Genomic DNA, 24,953 nt, shown 5'->3' with positions numbered 1-24,953 from the left:
GTTCTTGAAAGAAGGTTTAATTTTCATGTTGACCCATGTGCCTTTTGGAACCAGGAGACTGAAACCATCTGCCATCTGTTTTTTGATCCTCACTATTCAAGAGACTTTTGGAAGGACATTCATAACTGGATTAACCTGAAACTTGATCTCCCTCCATTTACTGTATCAAATGTTCTGTTGTACATGGATAATTTGGACTCTTCGTCACCTAGTATTGTAAACATCATTCTCCTTCTAGCTAAATATCATATTCATTGCTGCAAATGGAGAGGAAGTGCCCCTGTTTTCTTATGTTTTCTGAATGAGTTCAAATTGTATTATCGCTCCCTGAAGACGCTTAAGGACTGGAAGAATGCGCAGATCATCAGCAGTCAGATCTCCAGAAATGTACTCATTTAATATGTATGCTCCCACCTTCAGCTTTTTCTACTCATCTTTTCTTTTGTTGTATATTATTATTTGCGCACGCAGGCCATGTACCAGATGCTGGACCAGTGCTTCGTGGGCCTCATCTTCTCCTGCTTCATCGAGGACAAGAACACGAAGACGGGCCGCGTGCTGTACACCTGCTTCCGGTCCGTGCAGGCGCAGAAGGGCTCCGAGTACGAGCGCGTGGAGATCCCGGTCCACGTCGTCCCCCGCGACGCCATCGGCAAGGTGTGCCTGGAGTCCGCCGTGGAGCTGCCGCGGATCCTGTGCCAGGAGGAGCAGGACACCTACCGCAAGATCCACAGCCTGGCGCACCTGGACCCGGTCACCAAGATCCACAACGGCTCGGTCTTCACCAAGAACCTGTGCAGCCAGATGTCGGCGGTGAGCGGCCCGCTGCTGCAGTGGCTGGAGGACCGGCTGGAGCAGAACCGGCAGAGCATCGTGGACCTGCAGCGGGAGAAGGAGAGGCTGGAGCGGGAGCTGGCCGCTCTGTGAGTCCGCTGCAGGGCTCCTCTGGAGGACCGGCCGGTGGAGGACCAGCAGGACCAGCAGGACGTCGTGGACCTGCAGCTGGACCACATTCTGCCTCTGCCTTCTGTTGATCTCTTTGTACAAACTGAATGTGAACTGTGAAATCCAGAGCTGGATCTGGGTCCCTGGGTCTGGGTCCTTCTGCTGCCCCCTGTCTGTCCTCACCTTCACTCCTCCTGATGCATGATGGGTGTGTGCTTCTTGGGTCGGTGGTTCTCTGGCCATGGTCGCTGTCCGCCCTGGTCCTGGGGGGGGGGGGGGTGGCGCTCCTGGCCCTGTCCTTCATCGGGGGGCTCCTGGGTGACGGGGGTGCTGCGGCATCCCCGGACCCCCCTCTCCCCCCGCTCTCATGCACACACACGTAGGGCTTTGGGAGGCGGGCTTATCAAGTTGGGTGTGGTGGAGGGGGCCATCTAAGTGGCCCCAATCACTGCACCCTTCAGTGGCTCGCCTCTCAGTCTTAATTGCACTTAGTCATCTAACACGACCAAATACATACAAACACACACATCGGGGGGTCTTGGCGCGCTGTGTCGGGGGTGGGGCTGTTCAGGTGGATGAGACTGCTCGTTTGGCCTCACTCGCGGCACGGTGTGGTTACTGACCCTCAAATTTTAATCGCAAACAACATATACTCCCATCAACACTCAAGAGACGGAGGGGGGGGAGGGAGGGCAATGGGGTCTTCTGCGCCCCCGTTTCCAGATTCCTTCTGGTGGGGGGTGGGGCGGGGGGGGCTGTTGTTTTCCCCACAGGCCGGGGGTTTGGAGCGGCTGTGGTTTGGGGGGCTGCTGGCTCAGGGGGGTGCATACCTGTCTGCGGCGGGGGGGTGGGGGGGTGGGGGCGGCAGTTGTGGGTGGCGGGGGGTTCTGGATGTGGGGTTCGGTGTTCCCTTGCCTTCCGGGGGTGTCTCCCACAGGATGTGACAGTTGGATGACGCGGGAATGTGAGTGTGTTTTGGGGTAGGATGGACTGTGTGTGTGTGTGTGTGTGTGTGTGTGTGTGCGCGTGTGTGTGTGTGTGTGTGTGTGTGTCTGTGTGTGTGTGTGTGTGTGTGTGTGTGTGTGTGTATGTGCGTGTGCGTGTGCGTGCGCGTGCTTGTTAGCGTGTGCGTGAGAGGGTGTGAGTGTGTTGGAATGTGAGTGTGTGTGTGTGTGCGTTTGGTTTAGGGATGAGTGGTTGTGTGTGTGCGTGTGTGCATGTGTGTGTGTCAGTATGAGTGAGTGGGTATGAGTGTTGGGTTGGGGCGGGGGGGAGTGAGGCGGGAGAGGGGTGGGCCGGGCGGGGGACGGGCGGGGGGGTGGGTTCCGGGTGGGGGTCGTGGGGTGGGGGGGTGGGGTGGGGTGGGTTGGGGGGGGGTGGGGGGTGGTGGGGGGGGGGTGATGCCCTGGATCTCGGGGTGCGTGGCCGGAGCGCTGGGGGGTGTACTAGCCCGGGGTGGGTCGCCGCCCGTGTGGGCTGGTTCTCCCGGGTGGGTCATAGCCCTTCGCCTGGGTGGGGGGTTGGCTCCTGGGCTCTTGGGCCTTGGGCTCTCGGCCCTGCCCGCCCCGGGCGTCCGGCGCCCGGGGTGGACCGGCTCCTGCCGGTCATGGCTCCGCGGGGCCCGGGCCCCGGGACTGCCGGGGTCCCCGGCCGGGGCTTTCCTCTGCCCCGTTTCTGGACTGGAGCGTGGGCGTCTGCCTGGGGGGGCGGCTTGGATCCGGGCTCTGTGATGTCCGCCGGCTGTCTGGGCTCTGAGGGCCTCTCTGGCCTGCTTCTGGCCTTCTCAGAGGTCAGAGGTCATATATGCATGATCACTATCACCATCACTGTCACCATCATATTCACATGATCACGTTGATCTTTAATCACTCTTTACATACTGGGTTACCTTGTCTTCTTGTGGTGGTTAGACTAATGGTGATCTGTAGCAGACCTCTCTTGATGCACGCCCCTAGTTTACTACTAGTTACGACTAGCTATATTCAAAAAAAAAAAAAAAAAAAATACGGTTTGTGGTGTCCTTGCATTTCCCTCCTCCCCTACACCTCCTTTTATTTTTGTGGCCTGGTCTGTTCACTAATATGGTTTGGAAAAAAAGGGGGGAAAAAAAAAAAAAAAATGTATGTATGGTTCTGTAATTTTCTGTGTTGGTTGTCGGCTCTGTTTTGGTGTTGTCTAGATTGGGGGTTTGGGATTGTTCTAGGTTGCGTGTGGTGCGTCGACAACACTGTTTTGTATTGTGACTTTGTACATAGGTTGTGCCCCCCCCCCCCCCTTCCGTTCTCCCTCTCTTTATCTTTCTCTCTTTCTGTCCCTGCTCTCTGAGCGTTTCCGTCCCGGTCCTGTCCGGTAGCCATGCCGGATGCCAGCTTTAAATAAAGGCAGCAGCAGGAGGAGACTCAGTCTCCTCCTGCTGCTAATATTAAAATCTGTTCGGATAGTAAAAGGCTACAATCATACAATATTGCACGCCCCAGCTACCGAACAGGACAAGGGAACCAAAAAAAAAAAAAAAAAAAAAAAAGAAATCCAGAGCTGGAAATCCAGATTAAAACCTTTATTCACTGAATGGAGTTCACTTTTTTCTAGATCTCGTTTAAAGACCTTCAGGACCAGCCTGGCTTTCACACTCTTCTCCTCAAAGTGCATTTCCACTCTGACAAAATTCACAATCTGGCCTTAATCTTCAAACGGGAGTTATTTTGGTGATGATTAGAGGGTAATTTACACGTGTTTCACTGCTCTCAGCTTTAAGACAGAGGGAATGATTTCAAATGAACTGTACAGTTTGTGCTGTTGTCACAGTGATTCTGACTCCTCTGAGTCTGTGAAGCTTTCAGGCCTCAGATCATAACAGATGTGCTGGAGGTGGATTTCCTCATGTTTAATCAGCTCAGCAGCCCTCAAGAACTAATGTTTTGTTTTATGGACTGACTGGATTTTATGGAATAATCTGATTTAAACAGAAATACAGACATGTTTAGAGCTGAATGTAAAATAAATGTGAATAAAAGACTTTCAGTTGAAAATACAACAGAGCTCAACTTCAAACATAACGTGTTGGACTCTTCTAAATGAAGCAGGTTGGTGTTCGCATAGCTGAACAAAAAGATGAGTATAACCATTGCTCTGTCTTATTGGAGGATATTTTTGGATTAGATGAGAAACCTTGATGAGTCCCACAAGTGAGAATTTGCAGTTTTCAGAGGAAAGACAGAGACAGAGCTGTTCTGACTTCAGGGAGGCCTGATGAGCCACCCTGGTGGTGGTTGGGAGTAAAGTTACTGTAAGTATTTTTGACCTCCTGAGGCTGGAGATGAAGACTTGATATCAGAGGTTTGGATCCCACAGCCGACAGGCCACCACAGTCGGTCCCTGAACATGACCCTTGACCCCCATCAGTGAGGACTGCAGGATGTGGCTGCCTTTTAATATTTATTGAAACTAATTGAACATTTGCCAAAGTATGTCACGCTACATCCTGCAACATAACACAATATTACAGCGGTGCCAGGGGAAGAAAATGAAAACGAACACTCCATTTCATCAAAGTAGTTGTATTCCACACACACGCTCAGCGTCTGTTCCTGCTTCTCATTTTTGCAGGCATTAATCGATTTAAAGTTGAGTTAAAACTCCCTGAAAAACACAGAAAAGAAGAGATTCATGGTTTATAGATGTATATTTATGAATGTAAAACTTTACTACAATAAATAGATTCATAACGGACTTTTCCTTTATCTCCTCTGTTAAAGAAACAAAATAAATAAATAAATACATAAATACATTTAAAAAAAAGCTCAAATAACACATTTGCATGAAGTTTTATACATACGTCCACAGTTTGATAGTGGATCTCGATGCCAGAAAAGATGTAACGAACAGAATGAACAATATTTCTCTTATTCTGTACATTTTCATAAAATGCTTTATCAGGTACATTTTAAGCAAAAAACTCTTTACTGAGCTGTATTTTTATGGAGAGAATTCCATGAAGTGATAATATATGGTTTTGTGATAAACTACCTTTTCACCCTTTGTGTTGTTTTTTTAACAAAATATTAATAATCATTCCTTTATTTCCGCTTCCGGTTGTGTGACGTGACGGAGGGTTACTTCCTGGATACCGTTGCTACAACATTAGTCGCCGCGTCCTCGTTTCTCGCTCGGCGCCGCCGGTTTCGTCGTTCTTCAGTCGGATCAGTGAACTGAGAGAATCATGGCTTTTGCTCCGCACCACCGCCGAGACGGAGGCGGACTGTACAGCTTCTCCAGCCGGCCCAGAGCGGTGGAGAGCCGGCCGCGCTACCGGGAGCCTCCGCCCGCACGGTGAGTCTGACCATGGCCACCGGGGGGGGGGGGGGGGGGGGGCTCAGTAAACTCAGTAAACTGAATATAAATGTATCCTGGATCAAATATGCTTGTGAGGTACTGTTTGATTACTTGTGCATTGGTTGTCAAACTGTGGGGCGGGGGCCACCAGAGGGCTCCAGGAGGAACATTAAGATCAGGGGATGTCTTCTAAAAACTCTCACAGGTTAATTTTACAAAAACAAACATTCCCATGACTGAACTGGCTCTTTTTTTATTGTCAGTTCAGTAAACAGAAGCAGTGGTTGTTAGGATTATATTATAATGTGAAGGAGATGAGGAGAAGGTGTGACAGAAGCAGAATAATTCATATTTTCCACTGGAGACCAGCAGAGGCCAGAGTCTCCTGAGTGAAGTGATCAGCCTCACTGTCTTGACAGCAGCATGCAGCGTGCTCATGGGAACATCATGTACGACCGGCGTGTGGTCAGAGGGAATACCTACGGCCGACACGTCCTGCCTCCGGTGAGTGAGATCCTCGTTCTGTAGCTTCGTCTGCGTCGGCCGGCCTCGCCTCTCAGTGTTCTTTGCGGTGTGCTCGTGCCAGACGGGTCGGCCGGACCCCGCCGAGACCCGGAGGCAGCCGGCCGTCCGGCAGAGGAGCCCGGCTCAGAGAGCAGCCAGGGAGCAGTTGAGAGGCAGCAGCCCTGAAGCCCTGCTGGGCAGAAAACACGTGCACATGCAGACAGGTGCTCACAACAACGGCGGAGCGGCTCTGGCCCGCGGGCCTCGTCCTAACGCTTGTCTCCATGTCTCAGAGCGGTACCTGGAGGAGCTGAGCGAGGTCCTTGTGTCTGAGAACGCGGAGTGTCAGACTGACGCTTTCCTGGACAGACCGGCGTCTCCGCTCTTCGTCCCCGCCAAATCCGGCAAAGACGTGGCGACTCAGATCGAGGAGGGAGACGTAGGCTGCGCTGATTTCATTCCACACTTCACTGATCAGACACTCTCAGAGCCTCTGACCCCGGAGGGTTGTTGAGGGACTTTCTGACGTGTGTGACTTTTTAGAATTAGTTTGAATAAACACAATTATTCATAACTTGGCTGTAAAGTTAAAGAAGATTAAAATCACTCATATTTATTGATCAGAAGTTGAAAATGAAGCCTTGTTGGCACATCTGCACTGTTTGGTAGGATTATCCTGCCGTCCTGCAGTATGGTTCAGTAGAAAAACACACTGGATGTGACAAGAACAGGCTGTAGTGAGTTAATAAAGTCCTGATTAATTCTGCATTCATGTGAAACATTTATAAAATGTGTAAAACTCTTATTGGAGCAATACAAGCAGGAAAAGTGTGGCTCAACACTAGTTGTAAAATACTCATCATGTGCTGCACTTACACAGAATTTCCCCCCAGACATCAAGAAAACACTGGATGAATGTATGATCTGCAGCTGTTTGACTTCGACGTGGAGGTGCAGCCCGTCCTGGAGGTCTTGGTGGGGAAGGTCATGGAGCAGTCTCTGCTGGAGGTGATGGAGGAGGAGGAGCTGGCCAGTCTGAAGGCCCAGCAGAGGACCTTCGAAGAGCTGCGAAACAGCCGACTGGCGGAGGTGCAGCGGCTGCAGGAGCAGGAGAGACGCCACAGCCAGGAGAGAGTACGTGGCTACAGAAGACCCTCTGATGATCCAGCGCTCAGACGTCAGACCTCCTCAGTTCCAGCTTCGCTTCAGACCGGACTGAACGCCGCAGATTAAGTGATTTACAGGACTGTGGTTTTAAGCCACCGTGTGTTTCTTCTGACTTCAGGAACGTAGGATAGCCCAGCAGAAAGAAGTGCTGAGGAAAGAAAAGGAGACGGCGGAGAAGATCGCTGCTCGGGCGATCACCCAGCAGTACCTGGCCGGCCTGCAGCCCGCGGTCTTCAGCTCCCTCAGAGGTCACGGCTTCTTCTACGACCCCGTGGAGAGAGGTCAGCTTCAGGACAACTTCAGTACAGATACAGACTCTCCTCAGTCAGTCCCAGACAGACTTTATCAATCACAGCATGTGCCAGTGTGGCGGCCATCTTGGATGAGGACATGCTGCTTCACCAGTGCTTTGCTGGAGGAAAAAAAATATTCAAAATTCGCTGAATTTTCTTGGAAAAATACTGTATTAAGGCTGGTTATGGGTGCAACTAAAAGTTGTTTTTAGAGTTATATTTTTCTTCATCTGTAATGTGCAGCAACAATATATTTGTTTCCCAGCTGTGGTTTTGTGCTCAAGATGTCATCAGTTATGCTTCTGATTTGCAGATGTTGAGACTAATTTCTTCCCGTGGCTCATGGCTGAGGTGAACGACACTCTGAGGAAGAGATCTACAGCGAGGCAGACGCTGGACAGTGAGTGATTACTGCCGTTTGACACGTTCAGAGGATGTCGAGTAGCTTCTGCTTCATAAACTCCTCTGGTGGAAGTTCATCATGACCGACCCGTCCTGTCCTGTTTCAGATCTCATACAAGACGTCTGCAGGAAAAGAGTGGAGGCCTTCATGGAGCTGGAGGCACAGCAACACACAAACGACCCGTAAACACTCCAAAATGATGACAACTTTAGCTTCAGTGTGTATTGCATGGGAACGCATCAGTGTGTGGACGTGAGGCATGAAGCTGGTTTTGTTTTTTTAAACGGACCATCTCTGAGCTGAAAGAAAAACCACGTGATTGTAATAAATTTAACTCGCAAAACAAAAGAAGAAACAAATTGGACACATGACTCATGATTATTTCGACTAAGTTTCCTAAAAAGTGAAATATTTCAACGCATTAACAGTTCTGATGACTCTGGAAACAGTGAGATGATGAAACAGTCCGCTCATCACATTAAGAATGAGCTGATGTCTTGGGAAAAGCTCTCAGATTCTGGGTTTATTAATTGAGAATCGTTGCATTTGTTTTGAGTCAAATGAAATTTTCAGTAGCATCCCACTTTTTTTTAGGAGTTGGACTTTTAACTTTTTGTTCATCTTTTTTGTTGATATATCCCAAAAATAGCTAAATGGAAAGTGAAGTACATCAATGAAAACTGAAAGAGCTTCTTCATTTAGAAAGTGAAGCAGAAACTGAACTTATCAGAATCACATTCAGATAAAACATTAATTGTTGGAAAGAAAAGCAAAAGTGAAAGGAACATAAAGCCGGGGTGTGGTGGACGGAAGCAGCAGAACCAGGCCTGCTGCCAGAGACATTATGAACAGAGCAGGCTGAATGTTCACTGGAAACAGCCAGTATTGAAAACAACCAGCTCGAAACAGCAGAATGATGATACTGCACAGTGAGCAAAGGAAAGAATGGGTCTATTGGAGGGATTGTATTTTTCAAATGAGGACGTTGTAATATTGCACACGGGTCAGTATTGTACAAGTTTAAAGTTACTGTGACCCCTTAGAGTTCAGGAAGAGAACAGCGCTGGGAGTAAATGTTGCTCTCCTTTTTTGGGTCATACAGGCCACTCAAAGACGGGACACAGCCTGTGAACTGTATTTATTTTAATTCATTTATTTATCTATTTTTGTAATCACTTGTATACAGTTCATATATATAGTTTATATTCTCGCATATACATCTGTTAATAAAGTATCAATAATCATAATTTAGAAGAAAAACAAAGCGTGTGTTGAGAATGCGACGTGCCAGGCCGAATAAAACACACTCTCTGAATTTGTGGCAGAATGTCAGGAAGATGTTCTGACTGGGAGTAAATGAGTTCAGTTTTCTGAGTGGGTGCATCGTCCGGTGGCTCTTCCTGGAGATGCCCTCGATGTCGGAGGAGCGCCTCGGCCGGGTGTAAAAACAGTGCCCAGGTATTTGTATTCCTCTACAGTCTGGACTGGTGAACCGTGGATCATTTGTTGACATTCAGCTCCAGGCGGGAAGCATCACACCATCTACAAACTGCTGCGGAGCAGGTCTGTGGTGCAGGACGGAGCCTTCTTAAATCACTATATGAGGCTTTTCTGCCACTTGAGCAGCCCCACAGTGTTTAATCACATCAGTCTAATCACATTCACCCATTCACTCACACATTCACACACCAGTGGAGCCAGCTGCCATACACGGAGCCCTCTGCTTCCCCGTCGCCACGGCGACTCGTCAAACCGGGGCTTCATCCACACCGTCTTTTTAAAGTTGCGGCTCACGCACCAAACTCCAGGTGGAGCTACTCCGAGTTAAACCAGCTCAAATGAGCTGCTGTGGACCCGAACACTTCTGTCTCAGAGCAGATGGACTCTCGGTTCAGGGTGAGACTGAGTTTGATGAACCTGCTGAGAGACGGAGCGCTGGACTCCACTTCAGGTGTAGAGACTGTTCAGCCAGGTTCAGGTTTATTCAGGGTTCAGAAAATATTTTACTGTTGGTGTTGATCAGACTCGGTCAAAATTCTGAGTCACTGAGAAGGTCTTTTTTTTTTTTTTTTGGCTTACATCTGTTTCCAGGAAATCATGACTCTTCATCTTCGGTTTCATCCAACCTCAAGCAAAAACCTTCCTCGAAGTAGGTGACTCCTCAAGACTGGTTTTGTATTTAGACGTGTTTTAAACCGCCGAGCAGAAGATACTGAAGAATCCCCTGCTGCATCTTTGCTCCTCTTTAGGTCTGTTCACACTCCAGGCCAAGCTGATAAAAGTTCAGCCAGTTTGGGGCGTGGCCTCTGGGTGAGGGGGCGTGGCCTCCGAGCTCGCGCAGCTTTTTCATGTATGAACCGAGATGTCTCATGTATGAGACACCGGAGACTGCGTCTACAACTGTCACACTTATTAGCAGTTAATTATGTGCATCTGATTACCAACATTTAAAATGTTTTAAAACTGAAACTGTGTTCAGAGCAAACCTTGTTTTCTTTTTTTTTTGTTTGTTTTTTGTTTTTTTAAGTGAGGTGTTTTATATTTTGACCAATAGGGTTTATGTGTGTGTTTGTGTGTCAGTTCCTCAGAAGCAGGACATTCCAGCAGGAGAGACACTGGCAGCTCCAGCGACTCTGACAGCAGCTCTGGGTCTGAGTCGGACAGTGAACGCACCGCCGATTAGCCACTCCCACCGTCAGACCAGCCACAGGTGGCGTCTTGCTCCTGGGTTTTGTGTGTCGTCAGTATAAATGCTGCACGTTTCCTCATGGTGTGTGTGCTTGAGTGTGTGTGATGCAGAGCAGCATGGAAAGCTGCCTGATGGCCCGGCTCTGGGCCGTGGCGACTGGCAGCTGGGGAACTGGATCCGGTCCAGCCAGCAGAGCTCCGGCGCTGAAGGCCACGGCCCCCCCCCCCCCCCCCCCCCCCCCCCCCCCCCCCCCCCCCCCCCCCACCCCGGCAGCCAGCCGGGGCCGCAGGGTTCTTCACACCAAGCGGAGTCTACCCCCGACCTCGGCGGTCCCCAGCAGCACAGCGAGAACCTTCCGGACAGACACCAGCAGCACGGTCTCCAGAAAGCCGTCCCTGCTGATGGGGACGGACGCCGCGGTTCCAGGAAACCGTCACAGAGCACTGCAGCCGGCGGTCCGGGCGCCGCAGCGACCGCTCAGACCAGAGACTCCAGCTTCACAGACAAAGCCAAGATCAAGACGAAAGTCGGACTCGGCGGGAACTCCCAGGACAAGGTGTCCATTCAAATCCGTCTGAAAAGGACGTCTTGTTGTTCTGTCCTCCCGCCGGCTCTCTGTCCATCATGTGGTGCTCCACATCCAGACCGGAGCTCCTGCCCCGCCCAGAGTCCTGCTCCGCCCGGCCCGCCCTCTCTGGCTCCTCCAGACACAGGGAGTCGCAGCAGGTCCAGAGCAGCGCCTTGTGAAGCCAGCCGCAAGCGCCTCAAGCAGCCCGGCCGCACGGCCAAGGCCAGCCGGGGCCTGAGCGGCAGTCCTCCGTCCCTGCTGGTGAGGCTGGACCTGAGCCTGCTCTCCAGAGTCCCTCAGACCCCCAGCAGCTCCCCCCAGGGGCCCCCGGCCCCGTGAGGCCCTCGGCAGCGGTCAGGGAGGCAGACGGAGGGGACGCCTCTGCCAGACACGCCAAAACCAGCAGCAGGCACAGAACGCCCAACGTGAGGGAGAGCCCGGTGCTGCTGGACGTGAACCCAGTCCGGTCTGTCTTCATGTGCGGTTTGTCTCCTTCCAGGGTGACGTGGAACATCCCGCCGTCCCCAGGAAGAAACGGAAGCTGGAGAACAGCAGTACCCCAACTGTTCCTGCTAAACCAGAGTAGGCCTCCTCCAGCAGTCGGCTTGTTCTCCAGGTTCGTTTGCTCTTCACCGAGCGCTCTGATCCTCCTCCGCAGAACGTCCAACAAGCCAGCGGAGGCGAGGAAGAAGACCAGGAAGACTTCACAGCAGCCCGCCGCCTTCAAGGACACAAAGCCCCAGAGCGGCTGTTCAGGGAGGAGTCCCGAGTCCAGCGGGGAACCGGCGAGGAGCAAAGGCTCCAGCAGAGAGAAGAAGAAGAACAGCGGCGGGAAACACACCGAGCGTCCACTCAGGGCAAAGGTCTTCAGCGTTGACCGCACGTACTGGTAATTACCACGGCTTTCATCTGTCGTCAGTACTGTGCCTTGTGCTCAGCAGAAGCCACCAAAGACGAACCCGGCCGCCCCGTCGCCTTCACAGCCCACGAGCCACGCTTTGACCAACCGGCCGCTGCTCAGGCCGGAGGAGAGGTGAGACCAGGAACAGCTTTCCTCTCAGGAGGTGTTTGACCAGTGGAAATAAAACCCTGAGAGCAGAGACGGCTCTCGCCCACACTTCTGAATGAGTTTTATCAGCAAATGAAAAGCTTTTCACAGAAGTGTGTTGTTCCGTTGGGACGGAGTCAGAGCAGCAGAGTGAGACCGTGAGGCCCAGAGATGCTGCAGCACGGAGCCTCACAGCAGTTCCCACTGCTTCTGCATTTATTTCCAAGACTTTGTGGAGACGGCAGACTGACCCGGGTGTCCGCTTCCTCCTGCAGGCGCTATCCGGTCAAGCATTACATCAAGGAGGCCAAACGGCTGAAGCACAGAGCAGACGCAGAGGTAGAGCTCCTCTTGTTGGCGTCTTGCGGCTGCTCTGTGGACTCACTGCTGTCCCCGCTTTGTTTCCCGCCCTGCAGCCGGATAAGCTCCGGAAGGCCTTCAGCTACCTGGAGGCGGCCATGTTCTTTGTGGAGAGCGGCATCGCCATGGAGAAGGACCCGCAGATTTCTACGTCCTCCTACACCATGTTTGCGGAGACGGTGGAGCTCCTCAAGTATGACCGGCCGCCGTGGCCGAGCGCCCGCTGCGCTGCGTATCAGATGTTCAGAACGCCACTTCCTGCCTCCTCTGCAGGTTCGTGCTGAAGCTGAAGAGTTCAGGGGAGTCTTCCTCCTCTCCCTCAGAAAAGGACTTCTTGTCTCTATGGTGAGAAGCAGAGGACCGTGTAGCACTTCACGTGTTTTCAAGCTTTCCAGACAGACTGAAGAAGTGTGTGTGTGTGTGTGTGTGTGTGTGTGTGTGTGTGTGTGTGTGTTCTTGTATTTCTATCCTTGTCGGGGCCAAATGTCCCCACAAGGATAGCAAAACGTGGAACGACGTGCCTTGTGGGGACCTTTTTCCGGTCCTAAGTAGGAGAAACAGTGTTTTCTTGACCATGTTGTTGTTACTGAAAAAAGTAAAAGTGCAAAAACATTTCTTTAGGGTTAGGCTTTGTTGTGGTGTGGGTTAGGGTTAGGGTTAGGGTTAGGGCTAGACATGAATGGGAGTCAATGGACGGTCCCCACGAGGATAGAAATATGAGACTGTGTGTGTGTGTGTGTGTGTGTGTGTGTGTGTGTGTGTGCTGTCGGAGCTGGACGCCGTCCTGGGTCCGCTGAGCCTCTCTTCAGCCATGAGCTCCATGGTGCGGTACACCCGGCAGGGCCTGCACTGGCTGAGGCTGGACAGCCACCGGGGTTGAGGGTTCCACGCCGGACCAAGCCGCTCCTGGGTGTGTTCAGCCGTCCTTCCTTCTCAGTTCGGACTCCGTTCAGCAACAACACTGATGTCTGTAATGCTGGAAGTGCAAGACGGTGGTCCCTGAACACACCGCCGGTTACCCAGAATGCCGTTGGTAGCCTGGATTATCACTTGATTACGTGATTGTTTTGCACAAACTGACACAGATGAGATTTGACTTCAGGACTGCACAGTAACCAGAAAACCCAGGTCTTAAGGACGTTTTGAGTCGTTCACACATTTGTAAATAGATATTTAAATCCTGGGACGTTTCTGTCTTTCAGAGTGAAAGACTGGACTTACTTTGACCTTGTTTCTCTGACGGGGTCAGAAGTTAATTCAGGCATTTCTGTTCCACATGGCCGCACTAATTTCATTTGCTGCTGCTCACCAAATCCTAACTGTTCAGGAAAATAAATCAAATATTTACCAAAGTGCCGTAAAATAATTATATCACAGATTTCCATGTTGGAAAGTGTTTTTTTTTTTTTTCAAAGCTGGCTGTCGACAGGTGAGGTCTGTTAGCTTCACGTGATAACGCCGCGTTGTGTCGGCGAACTGATTTTCACACTGCTGTCAGTCAAGATTGGTGTTAGCTTCAGCTCACGCAAAGATTAGCATCAGCTTCTTCAGCTCTTATCAAGATTAGAGTCAGCTGTTTTAGCATTGGATTCTTTAGCTAGCGTCAGAATTAGCATCAGCTTCAGTCAGCGTTTCGATTGACGTGGGGTTTAGAGAGCATGAAGACGTGTTTTAGCTTTAGAGTGGAGCGGTGTCTGAATGAATCATTCTGTTACAGGCCGTTTGTTGGATCACAAGCTAACATGTTTCCTTCATGAGACATGAAATAAGAAGGTTTACAGGAGCTTCAGCCGGCCTGCTTCCTCGTTTCAGGGCCAGCCTGGACCCAGAACCACTACGGAACCAGAACCAGAAGCAGTAAAATGTTAACGTCCCTCAAACAGGGGCTCCCATCACAGCGAGAGGGAAACCGTCTCTTTTTCGTTTACAGCGGCCCGGTTGGTCGGAGCTGTTTGTTCCCTTAGTGTTTTTGCAGCAGGAAGCTGGATGAATTTCAGTTGGTCTCGTTGAAGCAGGCCGCCACTCCAGTCTTTTCCTCATCCGTGGTTCTGAAGACCTGCAGGACTGCGCCGGTCCCTACTTCTGTTTACCCTCAGTTTGACTCGAAGAGTTTAGTTGGATGAGAATGTAAATATGGAGGAAGCGATCCGATTTGCAAATCAAAGGGCTTGATGAGGAACCGTAGTGTGTTCCTCTTCTTACACTCATGAAGTGTGTGTGTGTGTGTGTGTGTGTGTGTGTGTGTGTGTGTGTGTGTGTGTGCGCGTGTGTGTGTGTGTTATGGAAAGGAGGGGTGCTGTGTGAATCATGACTGTTTACGTTGGCGGGACGCTCAAACAGCCCGAGTCTTCTCATTTCTGTTCACCTTCTTCTCGGCTGTCGGTGCCTCATTTTTTTTAATTATTCTGCACAATTAATGATTTACTGGGAAAAGTGTTTTGAACGATGCTTTTTCCCCTCTCTCTTTTTGTGAGATTTATTTAAAGGTGCATTGAGGAGTTTGCACGTTTTGTCAATCAATCAATTTCAATCAATTTATTTTTGTATAGCCCAGCATCACAACAACAGCTGCCTCAGAGGCTTCAAGATGTTACATTGGTTGGTAAAAATAAAAACAGTGAATAAGCATAATGTTAATATGTCAAATTCACAGTAACAAGACTAAACGAAGCAACCACCGCCTTCGACCCTCACATCCGGCAAGAAAAAACTCCAGCAACCCAGTGGGAAAAGAAGAAATCTTGGGGAGAACCACAATATGGAGGGATCCCTCTCCCAGGGACAGACAGCTTTGGCAACAGCTAGCATGAGACAATAAGAAGTAAAGTCTAGGACTATGTTGAGTACAGTCCGTTGGACGGTCCAGCACAAGAACCACGGATCCCAGAAGTAGAACTGAAGCCAGTCCGCGGGCAGCACCGACAGGAGTGTCCTCCCGGTCCGGCCGGAGCTTGTTCGTAGGCCCTCGTAATAGTGGAGTCAGCAACTGAAACTGGAGAAGACTCCCCCTCGAAGGGGGGGACAGCAGGTGAAAAGCAATGAACAGACTAAAGGGAATAACATTCAGACATTAGAGGACAGGGCTCAGTGCACCGTACTTCCCACAGCATTCGAGCTCCTCGGGCAGCTTTGTGGATAGTTTAGTATTTAAACTAGTATTTAGTTAGTGTAGTTTAGATAGTTTAGTTTAGTTTAATTTAGTTTAGAATCCCTAGCTGACCTGATCATAGGCTGCATTGAAGAGAAACGTCTTGAGCCTAACCTTAAATGTGGAGACTGTGTCTGCCTCTTTGACACCACTTGGAAGCTGGTTCCATAAAAACGATGCCTGATAGCTAAAGGCTCTTCCACCTAATGTCCATTTAGAGACTCTAGGAGTCACCAGTAACCCTGCATTTTGAGAGCGAAGTGCTCTGATTGGTTGATAAGGCGTTAAAGCATCTTGGAGATAGGTCGGAGCCATCCCATTTAGGATTTTGTAAGTCAGGAGAAGGATTTTAAATCTAACTCTAAACTCGACAGGAAGCCAGTGAAGAGATTTTAGAACGGGAGTAATGTGTTCACATCTTCTAGTTCCGGTTAATAATCTGGCGGCCGCATTTTGAACCAACTGAAAGTTTTTTAATGCACTTTTTGGGCAGGCTGCAAGAAGGGAGTTGCAGTAGTCCAGTCTAGTAGAAACAAATGCATGGATGAGTTTTTCTGCATCGCTTCTAGGTATAATGTTTCTTATTTTAGCTATGTTGCGCAAGTGGAAATATGCTGTTTTACAAGCCAGGTTGATATGTGCTTTAAAGGAGATATCCTGATCAAATAAGACCCCGAGGTTCCTGACAGTAGAGGAGGAGGATACACTGACGTTATCTAAGGTGATAATCTGTTCAGATAGACACTCTCTCAGTTTATGGGGGCCTAGTATAATGACCTCTGTTTTGCCAGGATTCAGACGGAGATAGTTCGTAGTCATCCAGGATTTAATTTCTCTGATACAGTCACTGAGTCTGTCTATTTGATTAGTTTGATCAGGTTTCATAGATAAATACAATTGTGTGTCATCTGCATAGCAATGAAAATTGATATCGTGACTTCTAATTATGTTCCCTAAAGGAAGCATATATAACAGAAATAAAATTGGCCCGAGCACGGACCCTTGAGGAACCCCATAACTGACCTGGGAGCACGGTGAGGACTGTTGGTTAACGTGAACAAATTGGTACCTATTAGATAAATAGGATTTGAACCAGCAGAGGGCTTTTCCTCTGATGCCGACCTCACATTCTAACCTCTGCAGGAGAATATTGTGGTCAATTGTATCAAAAGCTGCACTGAGGTCTAAGAGAACCAGGACTGAGACTAGACCTGCGTCAGCCGCCAATACCAAGTCATTAGTGACTTTAACTAACGCAGTCTCAGTGCTGTGATAAGCTCTATATCCTGACTGAAATTTCTCAAATAAACTATTGTCCTGTAGGTGGCGGCAAAGCTGTTTAACCACGACTTTTTCCAGGACTTTTGAAATAAAAGGGAGATTTGATATCGGTCTGTAGTTGGCTAGAATATCAGGATCGAGATTAGGTTTTTTCAGCAGTGGTTTGATTACTGCGAATGTAAATGACTGTGGCACATAGCCAATTTCTAGAGACATATTTACTATAGTTATGATCGTATTTAAGATAACTGGAAGAATATCTTTGAAAAGCTTAGTTGGAATTGGATCTAGGAGACAGGTCGAAGTTTTAGAAGACATTATAATCAAAGTAATCTCAGCCCCATTTACTGATGAGAAACTATCTAGTATTTCAGGTATTTCAGGTGGAGGCAGTGGCTGGATTCCCGGAGCTTGATCTGAGGAAAGCGTTTCACTGATTTTACCTCTGATGGTTATGATTTTATCATTAAAAAATTTAAGAAAGTCATGGCAGTTTAAGATTCTGGGATTACTGGTTCCACTGCAGTATGACTGTTTGTCAGTCTGGCTACAGTGTTGAACAGAAACCGAGGGTTATTTTTGTTTATTTCTATTAAACAAGAGTAATATAATGTCTTGGCTTTAAAACGAGTTTGTTTATAGCTTAGCAAGCTACATTTCCAGGCCTTCAGAGATTGTTCCGATTTAGATTTACGCTACAGTCTTTCTAATTGCCGAGTTTTTTGTTTGAGAACACGGGTTTCAGAATTAAACCATGGAGAAACGCGCCTGGGTCGATTGGTTTTCAGCTGCAACGGAGCCACTAGGTCAAGGGCAGATTTTAGTAAGTGCATAGCACTGTCAACAAACTGATCACTATTATCACCACTGGTCAATAAGCTCATTTCTGTGAGTTCACTAGATAATGCAGCAAATGCAGGCTGGATCAAACTGTCAGCAGAATCATCCACATGGATGTTAAAGTCACCTATTATAAGGATCTTGTGATGAGTCAATACTATATTGCTTAAAAACTCTGAGAACTCAGTTAAAAAGTCAGAGTAAGGACCAGGAGGTCGATACACAATAATTAATAGCACAGCTTTTTGATTCTTCCAATTTGGACAAGTAAGCATTAGTATTAAAGCGATACTTCAACATTTTGGCAAATTGGCCCATTTAGGGCAATTCCCTAGTCATTTAGAACAGCCTACTTACTTTTTTTGTGAGGGCGATCTGTTGTTTATTCAGCGGTGGGTCTGAGGAGAGCTTCACGGCGGACATAATGGAAGTGGACGGTACATTTGCTTCCCTCGTCAAACTCATCAAATACACAATCCAACAACCCCAAAACAGTTTGGTGGACACGTTATAATCCGCACATTCACTACGCTGTGGAATATTAATGCAAAATTACGAGATTGAGTGCTTTTTTTGCGAAGATTGCTGAGACGGAACTACTTACTAAACAATTTGCCAAAATGTTGAAGTATCGCTTTAAGCTTTCAAAAGAGTTGAATTTAACATTAGTTTTGGGTTTAAGAAGAAGACTGGAGTGCGATATCACTGCCACACCTCCACCTCGACCTGTTGATCTAGCTGTTTGGAAATTAACATAGGTTGGAGGGGTACATTCATTGAGCCTCACATAGTCATCTTGCTGAAGCCAAGTTTCTGTTAGAGCAAGGAGATCAATGTTATTGTCACCGATAAGGTCATTAACTAACAGAGATTTAGTGGCGATTGCTCTAATGTTTAGTAGACCACATTTTATGTATTGTTGTGCTGTGGGTTCTTGGAGTGTTGTGGCCTCTTCCGGCCGTGCGTGGGTTTGACGCAGTGAGCACAACAAGGATCGTCTTTTCCAAACACTTTATCTACTTCGGTAGAAAAACAAGGCAAAAACAGGCTTTTACAACGGCGTCCATGGATTGGGTTGGGTTGTGGTGTCTGGCTCAGACACAGAACGGCAGATCAGTCCGTCCATGCAGGGAACCATCAGCACCGTACAACAACAAACAACAGACTGAACAGTTACGTCACAACACGGACAACATCTACATGCGCGCTCACGTGACATGCACTAACAGTAACAAAGATAAACAATAATAAAGGATAACACATTCACGAAAACACAGAAGGGCAAACTTATTAATTATTAATCTGCCTCATACTACCCCCCTCCGGGAGTACTGAGTTCCTTCAGTACAGGTGAATCAAATAAACAGATCTTGCAAAACTGAAAAATTTAGTCGGATCAAATCTTACAATCATTAACACAAACAATTAGTTCAAACAGTGAACTTTTTTTTTTCTCTCTTCTCAGAATTTGCAACTCAGAATCATGACTTCAATCAATTGAAGAACCATTCAGTCTTTAATTCCGGTATCTCTCTGGTTTTTGAACAACTCGTCCACTGGAGGTCTTCACCGTGTTCTCGTGAGTTCTTCTGACCTCTTGTTCCTGGTTCTGCTTCCAGTTCAGAGCTTCATGCCGAGGAATCTCCTCTCCATCACATGACTTCTGAGATGTCTCATTGTCTCCTGGCTCACCAACAATGTTCTCTTGTAGAAGCAGCTCTGCGAAGGATGAAGCATCCAACTCTGGTGACTGTTTCGCAGGCTCTTCGAATTTCTGCAACACTTGACTCCTCATGCGTTGAACCCAGACAGGTACCATGTCGCTGTCGTATGGTTTAAGTCGATCATGATGCATTATCTTGCTGCGTTTCCTCTCTTGGATCTTGTAGAGCACAGGACTGCAGCATTCAGATATGATGAGGGGGCCTTTCCAAGGTGCTTGAAGCTTAGGACTTTGTCCCTTTGTCTTGGTGTCGTCCTTTACATAGACTAAATCCCCCACACTGTAGGAATGCTCTCGTGTCCGTACATCATACGTCCTCTTCTGGCGCTCCTGTGCTGTGCGAAGATGCTCTCTCGCAGTATTTTGGGCCGCCTTTAGACCTTCTTCCAGGTTGTAGAGGAAATCTGTCACCTCCATTCTGTCAGATTTTAGCTCTGCCGCACCGGACTGGATATCTTGAGGTTGATGGACTTCTCTTCCGAGCATCAGCCGGTTAGGTGTGAACCCAGTGACTGCATGCTGTGAGCTGCGATAGGCGGAGGTGAGTAGTGGCAGCTGCTCGTCCCAGTTCTTCTGGTTCTGGTCCACGTAGCATCGGATCATTTGCAGCAAGGTTCGGTTGAACCGCTCTACCTGCCCATTGGAGGCAGGGTGATAAGGAGTGGTCCTGGTTTTGGTGATCTGCAAGAGCTTGCATACACTTTGGAACAGAGAGCTCTCAAAGTTGCGACCTTGATCAGTGTGCAACTCGAGGGGTGCCCCAAACCGGGAAATGAAGTCGTACACAAGTCTCTTTGCTGTTGTCTCTGCCCCTTGGTCTGGAACTGGGAAGGCTTCAACCCATCTGGTGAACTGATCAATGATGACGAGGATGTATTTGTTTCCACAGTTCGATATTGGAAATGGGCCAAGGATGTCTACATGGAGACGGTCCAGAGGTGCTCCAGCTTGGTAACTCTGCAGCTTGGCTCGTTTCACTGGCCCCTTGGACTTGCATGCGTTGCAGTGATGACACCTTTTTATGAACAGTCGAACATCTTCACCCATCCCATACCAGTGGTAGCTCTGCCGCAAACGCTCAAGGGTTTTTGCTTCTCCCAGATGACCAGAATGAGGCGGGTTGTGGCAAGCTCGCAGGACTTCTTGTTGCATGGATGCCGGGACTAGCAACAGCAGAACTGGTTGTGGGGCTCCCACTCTCTCCCAGGAATAGAGAATAGTTGTCGCTGCACAACCTGGGGCCAGCAGAGCCAGAACTTCCTCACGGCAGGGCTCTCCAGTGTCACCTGATCTTTAGTTGGAAGAATCCCCTTTTCTTTCCAAACATGCAGAATGGAGAGGACAGGATCAGCCTTCTGAAGTTCAGCCAGCTCTTGTGGGTGGACAGATTGAAGCCAGTTAACTTCTGGAATCCTTGACACAGGTTGAGGTGACTGGCCTGTTTCTATTGGCTGCACGTTATCGACACTCGTCTCACTGCCGGTTTGGACACACCTCACTGCCAGTGGCACCACATCATCCACATCATCTTCGAACCTTGCCCACTGTTCATGAAGTCTCTGGCAGTGCTTGCATCCTTGACATGGCAGGTCGGACAGTTTCTTCCCAGCTTGGTAGCAGTCACATTCATTTGAGTGTTCTTTGGTTCATCTCGACATGGCATCAGTATTTGAATGCTGGCGGCCTCCTCGATGCTCGATGTCGAAGTCGTACTGACTCAATTCCTCCAGCCAGCGGGCCAACTGACCTTCAGGGGACTTGAACCGAAAGAGCCAGGTAAGACTGCCATGATCTGTTCTCAGTAGGAACTTCCTGCCCAATAGGTAGTGGCGGAACTGCCGAGTGAAGCGGACAACAGCAAGCAGCTCACGTCTGGTGACGCAATACCTCTGCTGAGCAGGTGTAAGATGACTGCTGGCATATGTCAGAACTCGCTCCTCTCCCCACTGCACTTGTGCCTAAACAGCTCCAATACTGTGACTTGAGGCATCAGTGTCGAGAATATACTTTCCTCCCACAGTTGGGTATCCCAGCACTGGTGCAGTTGTTAGTTTTTCTTTCAGTTGTGTGAAGGCATCCTGATGCTCATCTGTCCACAGGAATGTGGCACCCTTCTTTAGGAGACGGTGGAGGGGGCTTGCCAGTTCTGTAAATGCAGGGACAAATTTTCAGTAGTAATTACACTGACTGAGAAAAGCTTGCAGCTCCTGCACACTGCTTGGAGGTTCCCAGAGTTGTACATCCTTGATCAGTGCTGGGTTTGGCTGGATTCCATCACCACTCACAATGTGGCCCAGGAAGAGGACTTCCTCCTGAAGCAAGTGGCACTTGGATGGTTTCAGCTTCAACCCGTAGATGTGGAGAGGACTGAAAACCTGTGCGAGCCGATCAATGCTTTCATCCACTCCTCTGCCAAGGACAATGACATCATCCAAATAGATGAGCAACGTCTCCCACTGGAATCCCCTAAGGACAAGCTCCATCGCTCTCTGAAATGTGCTTGGGGCATTGCAGAGTCCAAAAGGCATGCGGGTGTACTCATAGAGGCCCCATTTGGTGACAAATGCAGTCTTCTCACGGTCTTTGTCATCCACTGCTATCTGCCAATAGCCAGACTGAAGGTCAAGTGTTGAAAACATTGTGGCTCCTCCGAGAACATCAAGACACTCTTCAATTTTGGGCAAGGGATATGCGTCCTTGACTGTCAGGCTGTTCAGGCAGCGGTAATCCACACACCACCGCATTCCTCCATCTTTTTTGCGTACTAAAACGACTGGGGAGGCCCACTCTGATGAGGATGGAGTGATCACACCTGCCTTGAGCATGGCTCGAAGATGATTCTCCTCTTCATTCTGGAATCCAAGTGGTGTTCTCCTCACGGGCTGGCGCACTGGTTTGGCTGCCCCTGTGTTGATCTTGTGAGTGACAGCAGCCATGTAGCCCAGGTCAAAGTCACTCTTGGCAAAAAGAGATTGCTATGTTAGCAATAGCTGGAGGAACCGCTGCTGTTGCTCTTCACTAAGCATCTCACTAGTAGCACCAAACAGTCCTTGGAGATGTTCAGGAAGATCAGAGATGGTCACTACTCTCCCTACACTCAATGGTGAAGCACTTTCTGACCTTTCCTGGATGTTGGGCCCTTCACTCTGCTTGGGTGAACATGATGGCTCTTCAGGATAAGTCTCAACTAAGAGTCCAAGACATGCTCCTTTTGTCAGAGCTGCCTTGCTGGTAGAGAAGTTGCATAATCTGACAGGGACCCGCTTCCCCATGGTAACAACACTAATCCCCGAGGCCACAGCATCAGTAATGCTCAAGGGCTCCAGTACGGCTGGGATCCCTGGCTTTGGGTTTGTCACTTCTCTCCACACAACACATTCAGATGTAGGCGGTATGGTGGTAGTCTCCCCTAGGGTTACTCTGGCAACACAGTAGTCTGCTTCATCTGTTATCATCTTGGAGGGCACGAGTTCGTCACCAATGAAAACCTTGCCCCGGGTGTAAGCGACAACATCATGGGCCTTCATCAGATCATATCCCAGGAGAACAGTGTCACGTATGGGGGCCACATGTACATCCCAGTCAATTATTCTGGATGCAATTTTAAAGGTGACTTTCAGTCCACACTTTGCCTTCATGCCCTCTCCTACTCCTGCATTAAGAAGGTAGGTGTCGTGTAGATCGTGTGAACTCTCACCTGATAGACCTTGGTACAGTTCTTCAGAGATGACTGTAGTCTGAGCTCCGGTGTCTACCACAGCCTGTGTGGGGATGCCGTTCACAATCACCATAATCTGCAGACTCTCACCTTTGTTTTTGGTGCAGCCAATCTGTAGTCCTGGTGATGGGTGATCTTGGGTTGGTGTCACTCCTGACTGCAACCACGGGTCTAGGTCTTTGTCCCCATGGTGGTGTACATTAGTTGGGCTCAATGACCGCATGCAGTCCCTCCTGAAGTGTCCTGTTTCTCCACATTTGAAACACGGGCCGGTTGCTCCACGGGTCAGGCTTGGTGACTGGGAGCGTGCTCTCCTGGGTTGCACCTGATGGTTCTGTTTCCTTTCCAGCAGTGAGGGAAGTTGAGCTGCTTCTCCAGTTTGCTGGTGTTCTTTGAATGTGGACTGGAGATGATCAAACTGTAGCTGTAGCTTTCCTACTGCATGAACAAGGGTCTTCACTTGGTCGGTCAGTGCAGTGAACTGCTCAGAGGTCACATACTGGGGGGTCTGCACCCTTCGAGCAGAAGCAGTGACATCTTCACAGGGTTCCCCATCACTGGCCCAAGAAACACGTCTGGTTCGGTTCTTTGTTTCAGTTTCACGGCCCTCCGTAGCTCTGAAGTTATGTTCATGGGCCTCCACACGCTGTTGAGCCTCCTCAAGGGAGCATGGATCTCGGTTCATGACTTCATAGGCCACCTTTTGATTTTTTAGGCCCTTTAGGAAAGCATCAGTTGCCAGTTGGTCCTGCAGCTGGAGATCCACGCCAGGGTATGCAAGCGTGATGAGACGTCGCACCTCTTCTGCAAACTCAGCAGATGTCTCTTTTCCTTGTCGGAGCTCCCCCAGCTTCCTCCGTACTGTGGTTGGCAGCTCTTTTTTTCCAAAACGTTGAGTGAGCTGCTCCACTAGGAGAACATAATCCTCCCTTGTGCGTTCAGGCAGTGAGCACACATACCGTATTGCAGCTCCTCTCAGACACTCGTGCAGCCTGTCCACTCTTTCTGCAGCAGTCCATCCATGCTTCCTGGCTTGGCGTTCAAATGGCAGCAGGAAAGAGTCCCAGTCATCACTCCCATCAAATATTGCAAGCTTAGGTCTGTGCCCCTCTTGCAGGGTGGGCTGACTGTTGTAGCTGGAGCTGTTCAGCCTCTGCTCATCATGGTGGGTAAATGAGCGCTGAGGTTCACGCTCTGTCTCTCTACTGTCTCTCCGTCTCACATCAGGTTCAGCATTGGCGCTCCTCCTAGCAGTCCCAGGACTGCGGGTCCGCCGGTTAATGACATCCAGTTCAGCTGCAAATGGACCATCAGTAGTATTTCTTGGTCTTACGGGCACCTCCCAAGAGGCCAGTGGTGCAGCATCACGCCTGTCAAGCGTAGGCTGCCGTACAGTCTCACTCCAATCTCTACTGGCAGCAAGTGGTGGTACAGCTTGCTGTGCAGCTGGATTTGCTCCTGTTATATGTGTCAGGACTGGAGCCAGCATCGCCTGCAGGTTTTGATTTTGGTTGTCTAATAAAGCTTTCAACCATGTTGGAGCTCGGGCAGGTTCACTAGGGCCAGCTGTAGCTCCTTCTTCAGTCATTTTTATTGTTTTATCATCAAAACACTGAGGTTTTATCTAATGACCGTTTAGCGGTGTAATGGAAGGATATGCTCCCCAGCTGATCAGTGGCTGCAATGGCTGCTCTCACAGTGTTCAGACTGGCTGGATGCTTTCTGCCAATTACTGCTACTTTACGGATGGAAAACGACAGCTAGCCAGCAGCAGTGTCTTCGGTGAGTGTTATTTTCACAAACCAGCTTGCAGGATTCCTGGCAGGTTCAGCTTGCTCCCGTTAGCGTCCGCGCTAATTCTGTTAGCCTCCGTGCTAACTCCGCTAGCATCCGCGCTAGCTCCATTAGCCTCCGTGCTAGCTCCGCTAGCGTCC

General features: G+C 49.2%; 2 protein-coding genes and 1 long non-coding RNA gene across 4 annotated transcripts; all 3 read left to right on the top strand.

Annotated features, from left to right (window-relative positions):
* The first annotated feature begins 352 nt into the window (after positions 1-352).
* LOC115383379 (lys-63-specific deubiquitinase BRCC36-like) lies at positions 353-979 on the top strand. Its single transcript, XM_030085562.1, has 2 exons — positions 353-370; positions 421-979. The coding sequence occupies exons 1-2, from the start codon at positions 353-355 to the stop codon at positions 925-927; spliced, it is 525 nt and encodes a 174-aa protein (XP_029941422.1). The 3' UTR covers positions 928-979.
* A 4,107-nt stretch (positions 980-5,086) lies between these two features.
* Positions 5,087-7,928, top strand: LOC115382990 (radial spoke head protein 3 homolog B-like). 2 transcript variants are annotated; one of them, XM_030084995.1, is made up of 8 exons: positions 5,087-5,274; positions 5,700-5,781; positions 5,864-6,005; positions 6,075-6,220; positions 6,712-6,915; positions 7,067-7,229; positions 7,555-7,641; positions 7,751-7,928. In XM_030084995.1, the coding sequence occupies exons 1-8, from the start codon at positions 5,165-5,167 to the stop codon at positions 7,828-7,830; spliced, it is 1,014 nt and encodes a 337-aa protein (XP_029940855.1). In that variant the 5' UTR covers positions 5,087-5,164; the 3' UTR covers positions 7,831-7,928. The 2 variants fall into 2 exon arrangements, with proteins under 2 accessions (XP_029940855.1, XP_029940854.1); XM_030084994.1 differs by having other exon boundaries at positions 5,697-5,781.
* A 3,846-nt stretch (positions 7,929-11,774) lies between these two features.
* On the top strand, positions 11,775-12,669 carry LOC115382993 (uncharacterized). Its single transcript, XR_003930612.1, has 4 exons — positions 11,775-11,934; positions 12,225-12,288; positions 12,366-12,502; positions 12,583-12,669. It is a non-coding gene; the product is annotated as an uncharacterized LOC115382993 (long non-coding RNA).
* Positions 12,670-24,953: the final 12,284 nt, after the last annotated feature.

This window comes from Salarias fasciatus, assembly GCF_902148845.1.
Source record: "Salarias fasciatus chromosome 7 unlocalized genomic scaffold, fSalaFa1.1 super_scaffold_4, whole genome shotgun sequence".
In the NCBI taxonomy this organism is placed as follows: Eukaryota; Metazoa; Chordata; class Actinopteri; order Blenniiformes; family Blenniidae; genus Salarias; species Salarias fasciatus.
Note: the sequence above shows the minus strand (reverse complement) of the source record. Positions and strands in the feature narration are given on the sequence as shown.